The 15273-nt window shown below is 39.5% G+C and overlaps 1 protein-coding gene across 9 annotated transcripts in view; it reads left to right on the plus strand.

The window, feature by feature from the left end:
- Positions 1-15273, plus strand: part of DICER1 (dicer 1, ribonuclease III) — a 73497-nt gene that overhangs the window by 21338 nt on the left and 36886 nt on the right. For 2 of the 9 annotated variants that reach the window (XR_006273519.1, XM_043489381.1), the window contains 8 exons: positions 937-1037; positions 4850-5038; positions 5876-6038; positions 6987-7117; positions 8250-8384; positions 8825-8985; positions 11089-11257; positions 14108-14580. Coding sequence is in view for 8 of the 9 variants with exons in the window: in XM_043489381.1 (XP_043345316.1) it covers positions 4895-5038; positions 5876-6038; positions 6987-7117; positions 8250-8384; positions 8825-8985; positions 11089-11257; positions 14108-14580 (1376 nt within the window). In the remaining variant the exon portion in view is untranslated. Of the gene's footprint in view, positions 1-936; positions 1038-1547; positions 1576-2871; positions 3241-4848; positions 5039-5875; positions 6039-6986; positions 7118-8249; positions 8385-8824; positions 8986-11088; positions 11258-14107; positions 14581-15273 lie in introns of those variants that run through there. The other 7 variants (XM_043489384.1, XM_043489385.1, XM_043489387.1 and 4 more) reach the window with 7 other exon arrangements.

The following is a 15273-nucleotide window of genomic DNA, read 5'->3' on the forward strand; positions in this document are numbered from 1 at the left end:
CCAGATGCAAATAAGTGAGAAGAGGCCGCTGCCAATTTGTTTTTCCCGAGCCTGTGGTAATAGAGACGCTCAAGTTAAGGAGCATAAATTAAATCTGGTACCAGATCTAAGAAAATCAACACTTGTTTATTGAATTAAGCTTTTCACGTCAATGCTTTATGCTTCCCTTTTGATTTCTAGTCTCTTTTAGGATTATTTGGGACCACCCTTAAATTTAAATTTCTCCACAGTATTAACATTCTTGAACTGTGTTTCTGAATTCTTTTATTCATAAATGAATTCAATGAAAGTTTATAGTTAGATTAATTGTTCTTTAAGATCATGTTTTAAATTTGAGAAACTTAAATTGCTGATAAGACTTCATACATGTGGTGAAGACTTACCGCCAGCTGATTTGGATTACTCAGACAAGTACCTCTTCTGGTGATCTTCTTTACTTCTCTTGTGTATTTATTTAGGAAATAACACATCTGGGCTGCAGTCCACGGGGTCGCAGAGAGTCAGACACGACTGGACAGCTGTGTGCACATGTGCGCCACAGACACACGTGCACACACGCACGCACACACACGCACGCACGCACACGCACATTTATTTTTTCCATTTTCCTAGTCACTCTCTTTAGAATTTTATGTACTTTGATTTCATTGTATTCATTTTAAGATCTTTCCTTGAACTTTTCTATAACCCACCCCCTCCCCGCCCCTGATCTCTGGAAATTAGGCATGCTGTTGTTACAGCTCATTCTCTTGTTCTTTGTTTTCGAATAAGACTTAGTATCCTAAAATAACCCAGATGTCTTTTGTTTAAAGTTTAATACAAAATAATGGCCTTTTTATTCCACTTTTCATATCAATGGGACTTTCTTGTAGATGTGTTTATATTCAGTTTAAGTACAAGAATCTTAAACTTGGCTATTTTTGCCTTTATTTTTAGAGCAGAAGCTTGGGTATGCTGTGATTTTCCAATAAACTGCTATCACAATGTCAAAATGCAGTTCAGACAACAGCAACACAGAGATCTCAAACATTAAGACGGTAAATCTGGGCTTTATCCTATGTGGAAAAAGAAAGAGAGTTTATTCATGTGTCTTACTAAGTTATTTCTAAACGAATCATCCAAAGCTATGAAAGTCTCACCACTTTCATGACTGTTAATTGTTAAAATCTGTGATTGGAAAATAGTCACGTAGATTATCCTCTTGGCTCTGCTGAGGCAGTTAATTATAGTCAGTTAATCTGTGAAACTCTAGAACTTTTACTTACCAGTAGGGATTCAGAGCTTTTCATTAAGGCCAAGTTAAGAGGGAAAAAAAAAATCTATTTAAACATGCCAGAGAAAGTAAAAATTGGCAAAATTATAGGCTTTTTTAGTTTTCACGTTATTGGATTATTTGTTGGGTTTTCAATGTTGGATTTGGTTTCCCTGAGTAGATAGTATATTACTGGGGCCAGTCACTGTGCTAAGTAATGAAAATTAGTTTAAATATTGTGACCTAATGGGAATGTAATGGGAGGGTTCAACTCCTCTCCTCCATTTCCTTGCAGATTTTCTCTCCTGTATCCGCCCTTCAGGATGAGTAGGAGTGGGGTGGGTGTGTATTTCCAAACCAAGTACTGTAGAAATATCTTTTAAGCTGTCTGTCCTTCTGTTGTGTGTGTTATTGTGTAGACATTCATGAATCTCTGATTGAGTTCATCACGTTTTTATTTAAATATATATATGACACACGTGTGGAAATTTAAGAGCTGCAGAGAATGAGACGCACATCCTGTTCTCATAGAATATGTGTGCCAGTCAAAGAAGGAGCCGTGTCCGTACGTGTCCCTTAGAATATATGCAAAGTGACATAAGTAATGAAAGGGAAAGAGACGCTGTGTGAGGGCTTTTGTCATGCACACAGGCAGTGTCTTCACTGCACAAACCTGTCTTGTTTGTTTGTCATGTCTGGGGTGTAATTTGGTTCGGTAGGTGACAGAAGTATGTGTGAGATATACAGCTCCTATACTCACGGAGATCCTGGTTTCATGGGTCATATTTAACTGTTTACTTTTTAAAACTCTTTATTTGGAAGTAATTTCAAACTTACAGAAAAGAAGAAGACTAGGGCAAAGATTATGTGCTTTTCCTATTTTGCTCCATTTGCTTTATCAGTCACATCCATTCTCTCTCTTTCTATGTGTAGTTTCTGGTTCTGAACCATTTGAGAATAAGTTGCATGCATTACGGCCCTTTTACTCCTAAATACGTCACTGTGTTTGCCAAGAATAAGGATGCTCCCCTACAGTAACCATGGTGCAGTCATCATCTCAGTGGGTGTAACAGTGCATTGTCTACAGCCTCATCGCTGCTCTCTATGATGACCCTTATAGCCTTTGTTCTGTAACAGGAAAGGATCTAGGCTGAGGTCAGTTACTGTGTTTAGTTGTCATGTTTCTACAGTCTTCTTTAATTTGGAACATCTGTAGTTTTTCTTTGTATTTTATGATACTGATAATTTTGAAGACTATCGTGTGCCCTTAAAAAAATAGAGCATCCTTGGATTTTTTAGACTATTCTAAGCCTATTCTAAAAATAGATTTTATTTTTTAGACTACTTTTATATAGTCTATAATAAATTTTTAAGTATTTATAAATAGATTTTTTTAACACTATTCTAAAAATAGAACATTCACTTACGTTTTAGAATATTTTCTGGCTCTGTCATTACTACTAATGTTGTCTCCATCAGAAGAAGTGATAGTGGTAAGAAGGAGGGCTCCTGGAGGTGGAGCAAGTGTGTTTGGGGGTTTACATCGCTGCCCTCTTTTCTCCTTTGAAAATTTCCATCCACCACCAGGATTTGGGCTTTTTTCCTGATCCCTCCACCGTTTATTTGTTTGGTCTTGGATTAACATTTGGGTTGGGTGGAAAGTGAAGCATCAGGTTTAGTGTAAATAATCCTGCCAGTGAGCGGCCTAGAGTAGTGAAGGAGTACAGTTGTCCCTCGGTGCTCGTGGTGATTGGTTCCAGGACCCTCTGATGCCCAAATCCCCGCATGCTCATGTCCCTTGCATAGTAGAGTTGACCCTCCTGCATCCGTGGATTCATCCAACCAAGGATAGATTGACCTGTGGAAATGGAACCTGCGGATAAGGAGCACCGTGTGGAGATACCCCAGGAATGGGTAGCCACGTGGGAAGTGCCTGCAGGTCTCAGCCTTGGGCCTTCAGCATGACCTGCTGGATCTCACGCTGTTAGGTAAAAGAGCCTTCCACTTCAGGTTCTTTGTAGCAGGGTTGAGTAAGAAGCTTGAATGATCAACCTGAGACTGTTTATCCTGTGGGCCTGCAGAATTGAGAGAAGTGAATGCGGAGTATAAAAGAGGTAGAAGGAATGGCTGTTGGGACTTCGGTTCAGTAGAGAACGAGCACATTATTTTTCGTGGAAAATGTAGTTCTGTTTGACCCCGGCAAAAGAAGGACTTGATAGTTTTTCACTGTGTACTTTGGAACACTCTGCTTGTCATCTTCCTCTGAGAAGGATACCGAGAATGGTCATGCTCTCTGGTCCACGGACACACCGCCGTGCTGAGGCCTGAGGCCCTGTGGCCATTTACTGAAGGTGCTACTTGTATTAACTGAATGTTGAATTCTTGTCAGCTGAATTAAGCTCTGAAATCAGAATTGTGGTATTAAGCCTATGCATACAAGAGACTGTACTCTCGAGGCTTCTTGGTGGATTAGACACAACAGTTTAAGTCACTGTGTTGTACCATGGTTATAAATTTAACAGGTCAGGAGGTTCAAAGTTTTTGTTGTCAGGGAACAAAGAGTGGGGATTCTTTCTTTCCAGTTTCCTAGAGTAATAACAGTGAACACTGCAAAGCAGTACAAGGGGAAATTCCCTTCTACAGGGCAAGTCAGTTCTGCGCTGATGGACTTTCTCATAGAAATTTGAAACCCTAACCGTTTATCTGCAGGCTAGGAATTTTAAAAAGCCTGAATTTCTGTTTTATCCTTTTACATAATCAAATTTATCTTTGGGGAAGAATATGTGAAATATAGAAGAGTGCTTAGACACCATGAAGTAGCTCTTATTTCACAAAATAGTGTTGCCTTGTTTTAATTTATTTAGGATATGCATACTTTTAATGATACTTATATAAATAGTCGATCAGCTGTGCAATTGTGATAGGGTGTCAGTTAAGAAAAATGACCTTCTTCTATGTTTATGGTCCTTTGATAAAATGACCAAATGTTGGCGGCATTTGATTCCTTCCTGTGTGTACGCGGCGTGAAGTGCCTTTCATACAGTTTTCTCATTATTTTATCAATGATAGCATCATAGAATTTACAAATGTTTGAAATATGTTTACATATATATTTACATGTTTTGTATATAAACATTTATTTTAAAGAGCATCATAGTATACAAATTTTTTTTAAAGGTATTTTATGGACATGGTTCTATGTAAGTAAATATAGATCTGTATTATCTTAATGGATTTAAAGTTTTCCACTTTAAGACTAGACCATAATTTACTTAAGTAATGTTTGATTAATTCATTTTGAGGTTATTTCTTGCTCTTAAGTAATAATGTGGCAATAAATATTCATGTGTTTACATCTTTGTGCATCTGCCTAATCCTTTCAGGCAGGTTTCTGGGTATAGAATTGCTGGGTTGGCGAGTGTAGGATGCTTGACTTTTAAAACAGATCCTCTTAGATCAAGAAAAAGCTGAAACAATTACAGGGAGAATTTGAAAAGGCCCGTAGGAATGATATTCTGACGTTTCTCTAGTTTCTGCGCTCTCTTTTGTTTTTAACCCTGCATGGTTGTGTAATGGTATTCTTTTTCCCTTTTGTAGTAAGCTGTGCTAGAACAAAAATGCAATGAAAGAAACACTGGATGAATGAAAAGCCCTGCTTTGCAACCCCTCAGCATGGCAGGCCTGCAGCTCATGACCCCTGCTTCCTCACCAATGGGTCCTTTCTTTGGACTGCCATGGCAACAAGAAGCAATTCATGATAACATTTATACGCCAAGAAAATATCAGGTACTAATGAGAACACTAATACTGGAGCATTTTCACTAAAATGGAATATATTAGCATATAGTTGACACAACTTCTATAAAACTTTACCTTTTTAAGCTTTCCTCTTCTGATTAATTTTCTCATTCCAAATACTTTTGTTCTTAATAGTCGTTTTCTTTTTTAACATCTCCTGGGTAATTGATTTGATAGTTTTATTGATGAAATTTCTTATCTTTTTTACCCTGTGAAAACCTCACTGTTCTTATCAATTTGGGTGTGTCTGTCCTCATGATCTGGGTAGGAATGGAGATTGGTTTGAACAAACATAGACTGTCAGAACTATGGTTGTAGTCTTTTTTTTTTTTTTAAACAATATATTCTATTACACATATATAGAATAGAATATATTAAACAATATATTCTATTCTATTACAGTTGGTCTGAAGTGGTAAATAAGAGTAGATCAGTATAATAAGCAGTAGTAAAATCATTAATGTTCTTCTTTACTTTGACTTTGCTAATGAATTTTAAATAACCACTTATTTTCCATTAAGTTATAGTGTTTCAGTTGTTCACATCATTCTAGAAAAGTTTCTGTCCCTGTGAAAATGATTTTTAGAGAAATTGTAAATGCCATTTCAGCACATTTATACAGCACAGCTGTGTGTAACCAGCATTTTAATACCTCTGATTATTATTATTATATAAACATGTAGAAGGTAAGCTTTTTGAAAGGGCAGATTTATTGGAGGAAGACTTTAGAAAACAGTGCAGTTTTCTGAATTGAAACAAAATCCAGTTTTTAAAATTCTGTGCTTAGATGAGAAGTGTGTAATCTTTTCCCCACTGTATTTCTAGGTTGAACTGCTTGAAGCAGCTCTGGACCGTAATACCATAGTCTGTTTGAACACTGGCTCAGGGAAGACGTTCATCGCAGTGCTGCTCACTAAGGAGCTGTCTTACCAGATCAGGGGGGACCTCGGCAGGGATGGCAGGAGGACGGTGTTCTTGGTCAACTCGGGTAACAAAGCACTGTTTTGTCAAATTGTCTGGAGGAAATTGGATGAGATCTTATGGTTAAGCAGATTTGCTCTTGGGATATAAAGTTAAAGTCTTGAAAGTATAGAGAGGTTGATGAATAATGTGCTTGTTGGAGCAGAAATATCATTCTGTCTTATTTCTTAACTTGAAATAGTATTTCTCTTAAATGATAGTCATCTTATTTCATAGATGTTAAACATTAGCTTTCTTCTTAAATGGAACCGCATTTAATTCTGGCTCTGCTCTGATCTCAGTAGTTATTTTGTTTTTAATGTTTTAGTTTCACAAAGTGTATCATAAAGAGCTTGATTATAGGTAACTTTTTGATTTATGATTTTGCTATACCAGTTGTAGAAAGAAAATCAGAGGCTTTTTGAAAGTTAGATATTCAGTAAGAGTTTAAAGTATAGGTTTTTATGTGTTTGGGGTTATATATTAAAATAAAAAGTATAAAATGTGAACATAAACAGCTCAAGTACTAATATAACCATGTCACTCCTCTCCTTTTTTTCTTTTCTTTTTAGATTGTTTCAGCATGTGATGTTCTCATGTGCTTTAAATATATATCAGTCTGTGTTATTTCTTTGTGATACAATCTGATTTTATTGAAGAAAGCTGGAGGGGTGGATCTGCAGTAGTTGCCAGTCTAGCCTAGAAATTATATTCTTAGATTGGGGAAAGTCACCTTAAAGAAATAAGGTGGTCTAAGACTTTATAAAATGAGTGACAGGTGGGGTGGTGAGTATAAGAAGCGTATTTTGGAGATAACTGTGAAAGTATGGTTTTAAGTTGGTGATGTAAAAAAATTAGTGGTTAGATATAATATATAATAATAAGGATTTCCCTTAACTGTTTAATCAGTAGTCATCCAGAGAGCCATTTAGGAAAGAGTTCTTGTATTTACATGGGATATTGTATTTGTAATCAGCAAACCAGGTTGCTCAACAAGTGTCAGCTGTCAGAACTCACTCAGATCTCAAGGTTGGGGAATACTCAAACCTGGAAGTAAGTGCATCTTGGACAAAAGAGAAATGGAACCAAGAGTTTACTAAACACCAGGTAAGACTCATAAAGAAATTTCATTTAATAAATCTGTACAAGCCCTTGACTTATAAGATGACCTGAAGCCTTTGTTATGTGAATTAGGTTTAAAGACTCTACTTCCTGTACTTTGTCAGCCTAGAAATTACCGCTCATGCATTTTCTTATTATAATCTCATCCTAAATCCAAATGAGGTACTCCTTTATGTTGCTGTTACTGAATAGAAAAGAAACAGCTTTACAGTATGATTTCCTTTTTGAAAAATGCAAATTCCTATGACCTAATTTCATCTTGCAGATAACTTGCTTTCAGAAAGTTTACTCTTGAGTTAAATGCCTTGACATTTCTTGGTTGAGATCTTAGTATTTTTGATGGAGTCTTCCTGTAACTTGGCTTCCCTTGTGGCTCAGTTGGTAAAGAATCTGCCTGCAATGCGGAAGACCTGGGTTTGATCCCTCGGTTGGGAAGATTCCCTGGGGAAGGGAAAGGTTACCCATTCCAGTATTGTGGCCCGGAGAATGCCATGGACTGTGTAGTCCATGGGGTCGCAAAGAGTCAGACACGACTGAGTGACTTTCACTTCCTGTAACCTAGACGTTTCCATGTCGCCAGCTTGCCTTGAGGGCCTTCACGTGTTGGTGAATCTGAAGTGATTAAGAGAGGTTTCCTAACTGACCTCAAGCAGTCCCTGGTCTGCTAGTATATCTTACATATTGGGTTAAGCTTTCTCAATAACGCACTTAAAATCCACAGAATGATAAGTCATTAAAAAAATTAAGGAGTCTGTGTCTTCTTCCAGAAAACCTTGTCAGTTTGACAGGAAAAAATTGTGTGAATTGTTTTGTGATCTGATAAAACTGATAGGTCTTATCAGTCAAATTATGAGGAACCTGAAAACCTGAAGTAGATTGAGTAGATTTATCATAAAAACGTGGTCTCCTTTATCAGTATTTTTTTTTCCATGTCTCCTTGTTTTACATCTTGATTCTCGAGTATGAGCTTCCATACATTGAGAATGTTTGTTGTAATTTTTAATGATGAGTTTCTTCATTCTCACCTAAAATACAGTGGTTCCCTAGTCTGATTTCATAGAAGTGTATGCAGGCAGGTGAATGGCATGTTTGTATACTGATAGCAGTTTTATTTTAGGTTCTCGTTATGACTTGCTATGTCGCCTTGAATGTTTTGAAAAATGGTTACTTATCACTGTCAGACATTAACCTTTTGGTGTTTGATGAGTGTCATCTTGCAATCCTAGACCACCCCTACCGAGAAATTATGAAGGTAAGTTTTTAGATTTTATCAGTGTTAATAATGCAGGTCAGATTACTGAGTAAAAGCACTGTTTTTTATACCAAAAGCAATATTAGTTACCACTTTTGGAAACTTGGTTTCAGTGTAGGAATGAATGAATGAATGTTAAACTAATGTTCATTTAAATCTGTAATTTATAATAGTAATACATTTATAACATCTAAATCTATAATAAAAGTTTAAACAATAAAAATAAATTATGTGATCTATCATAAGTGAATTGCATAATCTATCATAGCATATTTAAATGTTCCTTTTTGATAGATTGATCTTTTAAATAAGCTACAGTAAATTCCATAAGTGATCATTTTGGTGTTAGGTCTTTTTGACATGTTTTATCAAGATGCTGTCTCTTTGGTTGGGGCCTTGCAAAATGAATTCCTTACTGTCAGTATCTTTTGTTACATTAGCTTTGTGAAAATTGTCCATCATGTCCTCGTATTTTGGGACTAACTGCTTCCATTTTAAATGGGAAATGTGATCCAGAGGAATTGGAAGAAAAGATACAGAAACTGGAGAAAATTCTTAAGAGTAATGCTGAAACTGCAACTGACTTGGTGGTCTTAGACAGGTAAGCACTTAGGATTAACTAGGCTTCAGTGAAACCTGCTAGGATGGTTTTAGGCCTTCGGTTCCATACTCCCTTGGAAGACCTAAGAATTCCTTATCAGGTAGTCATCTTCAGATGCAGGAATTGAACCTTGGTTCCAGAAAGTATACAGATGGCGGTGTTTCAGCCTTAAGAGGGAATATTGCATACACATGGGCTCAGCCTGCCTGCTTATGTTGATGAGGGCTGGGATCCCTCATGATGGTTTGAAAGAACATTAATTATTTAGAGAATTCAGTATTTTACAGTTTGATTGAAAATAATGGGAAACACTCTCTGATTTTGAAAATGGGTGTGAATTTCTGACCTGTATATAGGTTTGTCTCTTTTTGTGGAGGTTGCTATTTTGAGTTTCATTAAAACATATAACACAGCCTTTGTGATCGAAGTTGGTAGAGGGGAGCCTTTATAAATTAGGTCTTTAAATTACAATAACTAATTCAGTTCATATTAAAATATCCTTATATCCTTGTTAGGTACAGCCTTTAACAAGGTTAAAGATTACCAAGTGGTGGTTCTTGAAACAGTTATGCTAGAGAAGACTTATTTCTCAGATCGTGAAGTTAAATCACACTTGGGTTCTGAGGACTGACTCCACTAGTGTGTAACTTCAAGTGAGTCATTTATTGTTCCTGAGCCTATAAAATGGCATTACCAGTGGTCTCAGGGGACTCTTGGGTGATCGGTTACATTGACATGATAAACACCTTGCAGTGTATCTGTCACTTGGTAGGAATTTGGAAAGAGTTCTCTTTGTGGAATGAGAAGAAAAGCTAACGTTTAGATTCATGGAAGTTAGGATCCAGATGTGATATGAGATACAAATCTGATGGCCTTTAGGGTGTTTAGGTAAAAAACTGATAGATATTCTATTGCGTTTGGCATTACTTAGCTCTCAAAATCTGACTCTTATAAATTCTAGTTGGGAATAATGAACACTGTCATTTTTAAATATGTCTTTAATGTATTTCTTTTCCTTAATTATTACATGTGCTTTTAAGACTGTATGTGTTGTTGTCATATTATGAAAGGCATGAAATATCTAGGGAATTTGATTGAAATGTAGGGGAGCTTTCCTTATGAGGACATGTTAAAATATGACAGCCCTAAAAAGGAACACATTTGAGTCAGTTCTAGTGAGGTGGATGAACCTAGAGCCTGATAATACAGAGTGAAGTAAGTCAGAAAGAGAAAAGCAAGTGCCACATATTAATGCATATATATGGAATCTAGAAAAATGACTACTGATGAGCCTGTCTGCAGGGCAGGAATAGAGACTCAAGACGGAGAGCACGTAGGGGACAGACATGTGGACGCGGCGTGGGCAGCAGAGGGTGGGAGGCACTGAGAGCAGCCCGGAAGCATGCCCGTTACCTGTGAGGGAGACGGTGGCGGCTGCCGAGTAACCGGGAGCCCTAGCCGCCCCGACAGCCTGGGGGTGGGGGTGGGGTGGGGGAGGGGCAGGAGGGAGGGCACGTGTGTGTGCTTGTGGCTGATTTGGGTGGTTGTGTGGCGGAGGTCAACACAGTATTGTAAAGCATTTATCCTCCAGTTAAAACTAAATTAGAAAAAAGATTTATTTAAAAACCAAAAAAGTTGACACTTGCAAATGTTAAACGTTTCAAGTAGTATGGAAATAGATACATTTAAATGATAACCCTTCCTTATGATCTGCTGCCTTCCCCTTTTCTGAGTCTGAGAAGTAATCATTATTGAGTTTCTTGACTATTTTGACTAACTTTGTTTCTCATTCTGGGGGATGCCTTAGGGGGCGAAAGATGAAAGTCTAAACCTAAAAATCAAAATGAAAAACCTGGGATTAATGATGAAACAGCAGAATTCTTTGACTATTAGCCCTATGCATTTATTGAAACTTAGCCAGCAAACATAGTACAGATGGAAGTGAGTACAACTTGAAGAAGGCTTGTTGTGAGCCTGTGTGTTCTTCCAAGTAGTTACACAGCTGAAAAGAGGGAGTTTCTTTTTTGGTTTGGATATGTAATGGATGGTAATGCTGTAGTGAATTTATTGTGGTGTTGACAACTTTTGTTTCTGATGTTACAGATATACTTCTCAGCCATGTGAGATTGTGGTAGACTGTGGACCATTTACTGACAGAAGTGGGCTTTATGAAAGACTGCTGATGGAGTTAGAAGAAGCACTTAATTTTATCAATGACTGTAACATATCTGTACATTCAAAAGAAAGAGATTCTACTTTAATTTCTAAACAGGTAAGCATATACGAAGTAAGTACAGAGAGTATAATAAAAGGCTTTGATACATTTTTAATGTTGAAATGAATTGTCTTTTAATGAAGCTGTTTTATATACATTTTAGTTTAAGACCTTACCTTCTTGTATCTTTGGACATTTTTCATGGAGTGTATCATATTGGGTTGAGTTTACTGTTACCTGACAGACATTTCTGTTATTAAGTGTAGACCACCCTGGTTTAAGGAGGTGTCATGATTGTTTGAATATAAGAAGTGAGTCCCAGTTTTTTTTTCTTAGTCAGATGAGTTAGTTCCTGATCAGACCCTGAGCTGAAAGAATTCTTCCGCTGTTTCTCTGTATGTAACTGGACATGAGCCCATCATCTCCGAATAGGGCAGCTTTGAGAAGCGATTCCTTAGAACAGTGGGCCTCAAGGTGTGGACCCTGGACAAGCAGCATCAGCTTCCCCCTGGAACTGTCTCGACATGCACATGAGAGGCCCCACCCTTGCCCTGCTGAATCTAAAGCTCTGGGCTGGGAGCCAGCTGTCTGAGATTTGAAGCCCTTCAGTGAATCCTTTTGCCATTAATTGTCCCAGGACTTTGCAGCCAGGTGTGAATGTTACCACCATATTGAATCGAATTCTTAATTCTCTCTTGCTGATTTTCTCTGGAGCAGCAATGCCCAGACTCTGTTCAGCACCTGTCTTCTCGTTAAGTCCGTGTCCCACCCAGTGGGTCTTTCATTTGCCTGCAGAACTGGCAGTTACACTGCCATATGACCCAGCAATCCCACTCCTGGGCATACACACCGAGGAAACCAGTTACACTGCCATACGACCCAGCAGTCCCACTCCTGGGCATACACACCGAGGAAACCAGTTACACTGCCATACGACCCAGCAGTCCCACTCCTGGGCATACACACCGAGGAAACCAGTTACACTGCCATACGACCCAGCAGTCCCACCTCTGGGCATACACACCGAGGAAACCAGTTACACTGCCATACGACCCAGCAGTCCCACCTCTGGGCATACACACCGAGGAAACCAGTTACACTGCCATACGACCCAGCAGTCCCACTCCTGGGCATACACACCGAGGAAACCAGTTACACTGCCATACGACCCAGCAATCCCACCTCTGGGCATACACACCGAGGAAACCAGTTACACTGCCATACGACCCAGCAATCCCACTCCTGGGCATACACACCGAGGAAACCAGTTACACTGCCATACGACCCAGCAGTCCCACCTCTGGGCATACACACCGAGGAAACCAGTTACACTGCCATACGACCCAGCAGTCCCACTCTGGGCATACACACCGAGGAAACCAGTTACACTGCCATACGACCCAGCAGTCCCACCCTGGGCATACACACCGAGGAAACCAGTTACACTGCCATACGACCAGCAGTTCCCACCTCTGGGCATACACACCGAGGAAACCAGTTACACTGCCATACGACCCAGCAGTCCCACTCCTGGGCATACACAACCGAGGAAACCAGTTAACACTGCCATACGACCCAGCTCCACTCTGGGCTAACACCCGGGAAAAGTTACACTGCCATAGACCCAGCAATCCCACTCCTGGGCATACAACCGAGGAACCAGTTACACTGCCATACGACCCCAGCAATCCATTCCTGGGATACACACCGAGGAAACCAGTTACACTGCCATAACGACCCAGCAATCCCACTCCTGGGCATACACACTGAGGAAACCAGATCTGAAACAGACACGTGCACCCCAGTGTTCATCGCAGCACTGTTTATAATAGCCAGGACATGGAAGCAACCTAGATGCCCATCAGCAGATGAATGGATAAGGAAGCTGTGGTACATGTACACCATGGAATATTACTCAGCCGTTAAAAAGAATTCACTTGAATCAGTTCTAATAAGATGGATGAAACTGGAGCCCGTTATACAGAGTGAAGTAATCCAGAAAGATAAAGATCATTACAGCATACTAACACATATATGGAATTTAGAAAGATGGTAATGATAACCCTATACGCAAAACAGAAAAAGAGACACAGATGTACAGAACAGACTTTGGGACTCTGTGGGAGAACGGAAGGGTGGGATGTTTCGAGAGAACAGCATGTATATTATCTATAGGGAAACAGATCACCAGCCCAGGTGGGATGCATGAGACAAGTGCTCGGGCCTGGTGCACTGGGAAGACGCAGAGGAATTGGGTGGAGAGGGAGGTGGGAGGGGGGATCTGGATGGGGAATACATGTAAATCCATGGCTGATTCATGTCAATGTATGACAAGACCCACTGCAATGTTGTGAAGTAATTAGCCTCCAACTAATAAAAATAAATGAAAAAAAAAAAAGAACTGGCAGTTACAGCCTTACTATGGATTTACATTCCAGTCTGAGCTAGGGTGGTAAGCTGTGGCACTCTGGAGCACAGATACAGTTCAAGGAAGACCATCTTGCTTTTCTTTGATACCTAAAATAAAATGACATACTCTGCTGCGTATGCACACACACCTATATATTCTGCTATGTAGTTCCTTGCATATTTACCTGGAAGTAAATGACTCAGTTGTACTTTCAACCACAGCTCTGAGGTTGCTTTATTAACCATATACAGTTGCATCATTTAATTTCTGTCATTTGATTATGCCCAGAAGGGTGGTTCTGGGCATCTGTATGAAAAAGTAGAGCTTGGAAAGACTACTGGCCCCTCTCCGTAACTTTGGGGAATGAACCCCAGTGTTGACATTAGTGGGGTAAATTTATTTTGAAGGAGTAAAGACAGCTTAAATCCCAGTTAGACTCCATGTGAAGATACTGCCAGAGTATTGTTTCGCATTTGAGTCTTTACCTTTTTTTGTAGATCCTCTCAGACTGTCGTGCCGTACTGGTTGTCCTGGGACCCTGGTGTGCCGATAAAGTAGCTGGAATGATGGTCAGAGAGCTACAGAAATACATCAAACACGAGCAAGAGGAGCTGCACCGGAAGTTTCTATTGTTTACAGACACTTTCCTGAGGAAAATCCACGCCCTGTGTGAGGAGCACTTCTCACCTGCCTCCCTTGACCTGAAGTTCGTCACTCCTAAAGTGATAAAGCTGCTGGAGATCCTCCGCAAGTACAAACCGTACGAGCGGCAGCAGTTCGAAAGCGTGGAGTGGTATAATAACAGGAACCAGGATAACTACGTGTCCTGGAGTGACTCTGAGGACGACGAGGAGGATGAAGAGATTGAAGAGAAAGAAAAGCCAGAGACAAATTTTCCTTCTCCATTTACCAATATCTTGTGTGGAATTATTTTTGTGGAAAGAAGATACACAGCCGTGGTCTTAAACAGGTAACTCTCCGAGATTAACGTTTTTTCCCCATAGTAGAAGAGGCAGCTTTTTGTTCTGTGAAGTGATACGTTGTAATAGCTTTAAGGGCTGGGCGGAAGGCTTAGGGGAGAGCCCTTCACTTGGCCCCATCCTTAGAATTCACGTGTAACGCTATCTTGGGATTGGCAGCATGTTTATATATACAATCGCTTGACTGAGGTTTTGCTCCTAAAGGATGCTAATCTTTTGTAATCCATCTGAAATCGAGTGCAAGTACAGAAAAATTAAGTTGACATTAAAGTAAACCTTCCTTGTTCGGTATTCAGTTGTTAGATTTAGTTCAGATATTTATTAACCTGTGACTGTGGTGTGTTAGTGGAGAAGGAAATGGCAACCCACTCCAGTGTTCTTGCCTGGGCAATCCCATGGACAGAGGAGCCTGGCGGGCTACAGTCCACAGGGCCGCAAAGAGTCGGACACGACTGAGCACACACACATGTGTTGGGTGTGGTTTTGAGCATTTCACACCACGCTTTCTCCTTCAGGTGATCTTAGGATAAATTTTATCAGGATATTGCTGTGGCCAATTTTTCTGTTAGCTTTTTTTCCTTAACAATTGCCTATTCAAGTTTGCACGTTTGCAGTGAAAAGCATGTAACGACTGGGTTTGAAATTTGAATTGGTTCATAGACTACATATTAAAATTTTCTGAA

Source organism: Cervus canadensis, chromosome 17 (assembly GCF_019320065.1).
Source record: "Cervus canadensis isolate Bull #8, Minnesota chromosome 17, ASM1932006v1, whole genome shotgun sequence".
NCBI lineage: Eukaryota > Metazoa > Chordata > Mammalia > Artiodactyla > Cervidae > Cervus > Cervus canadensis.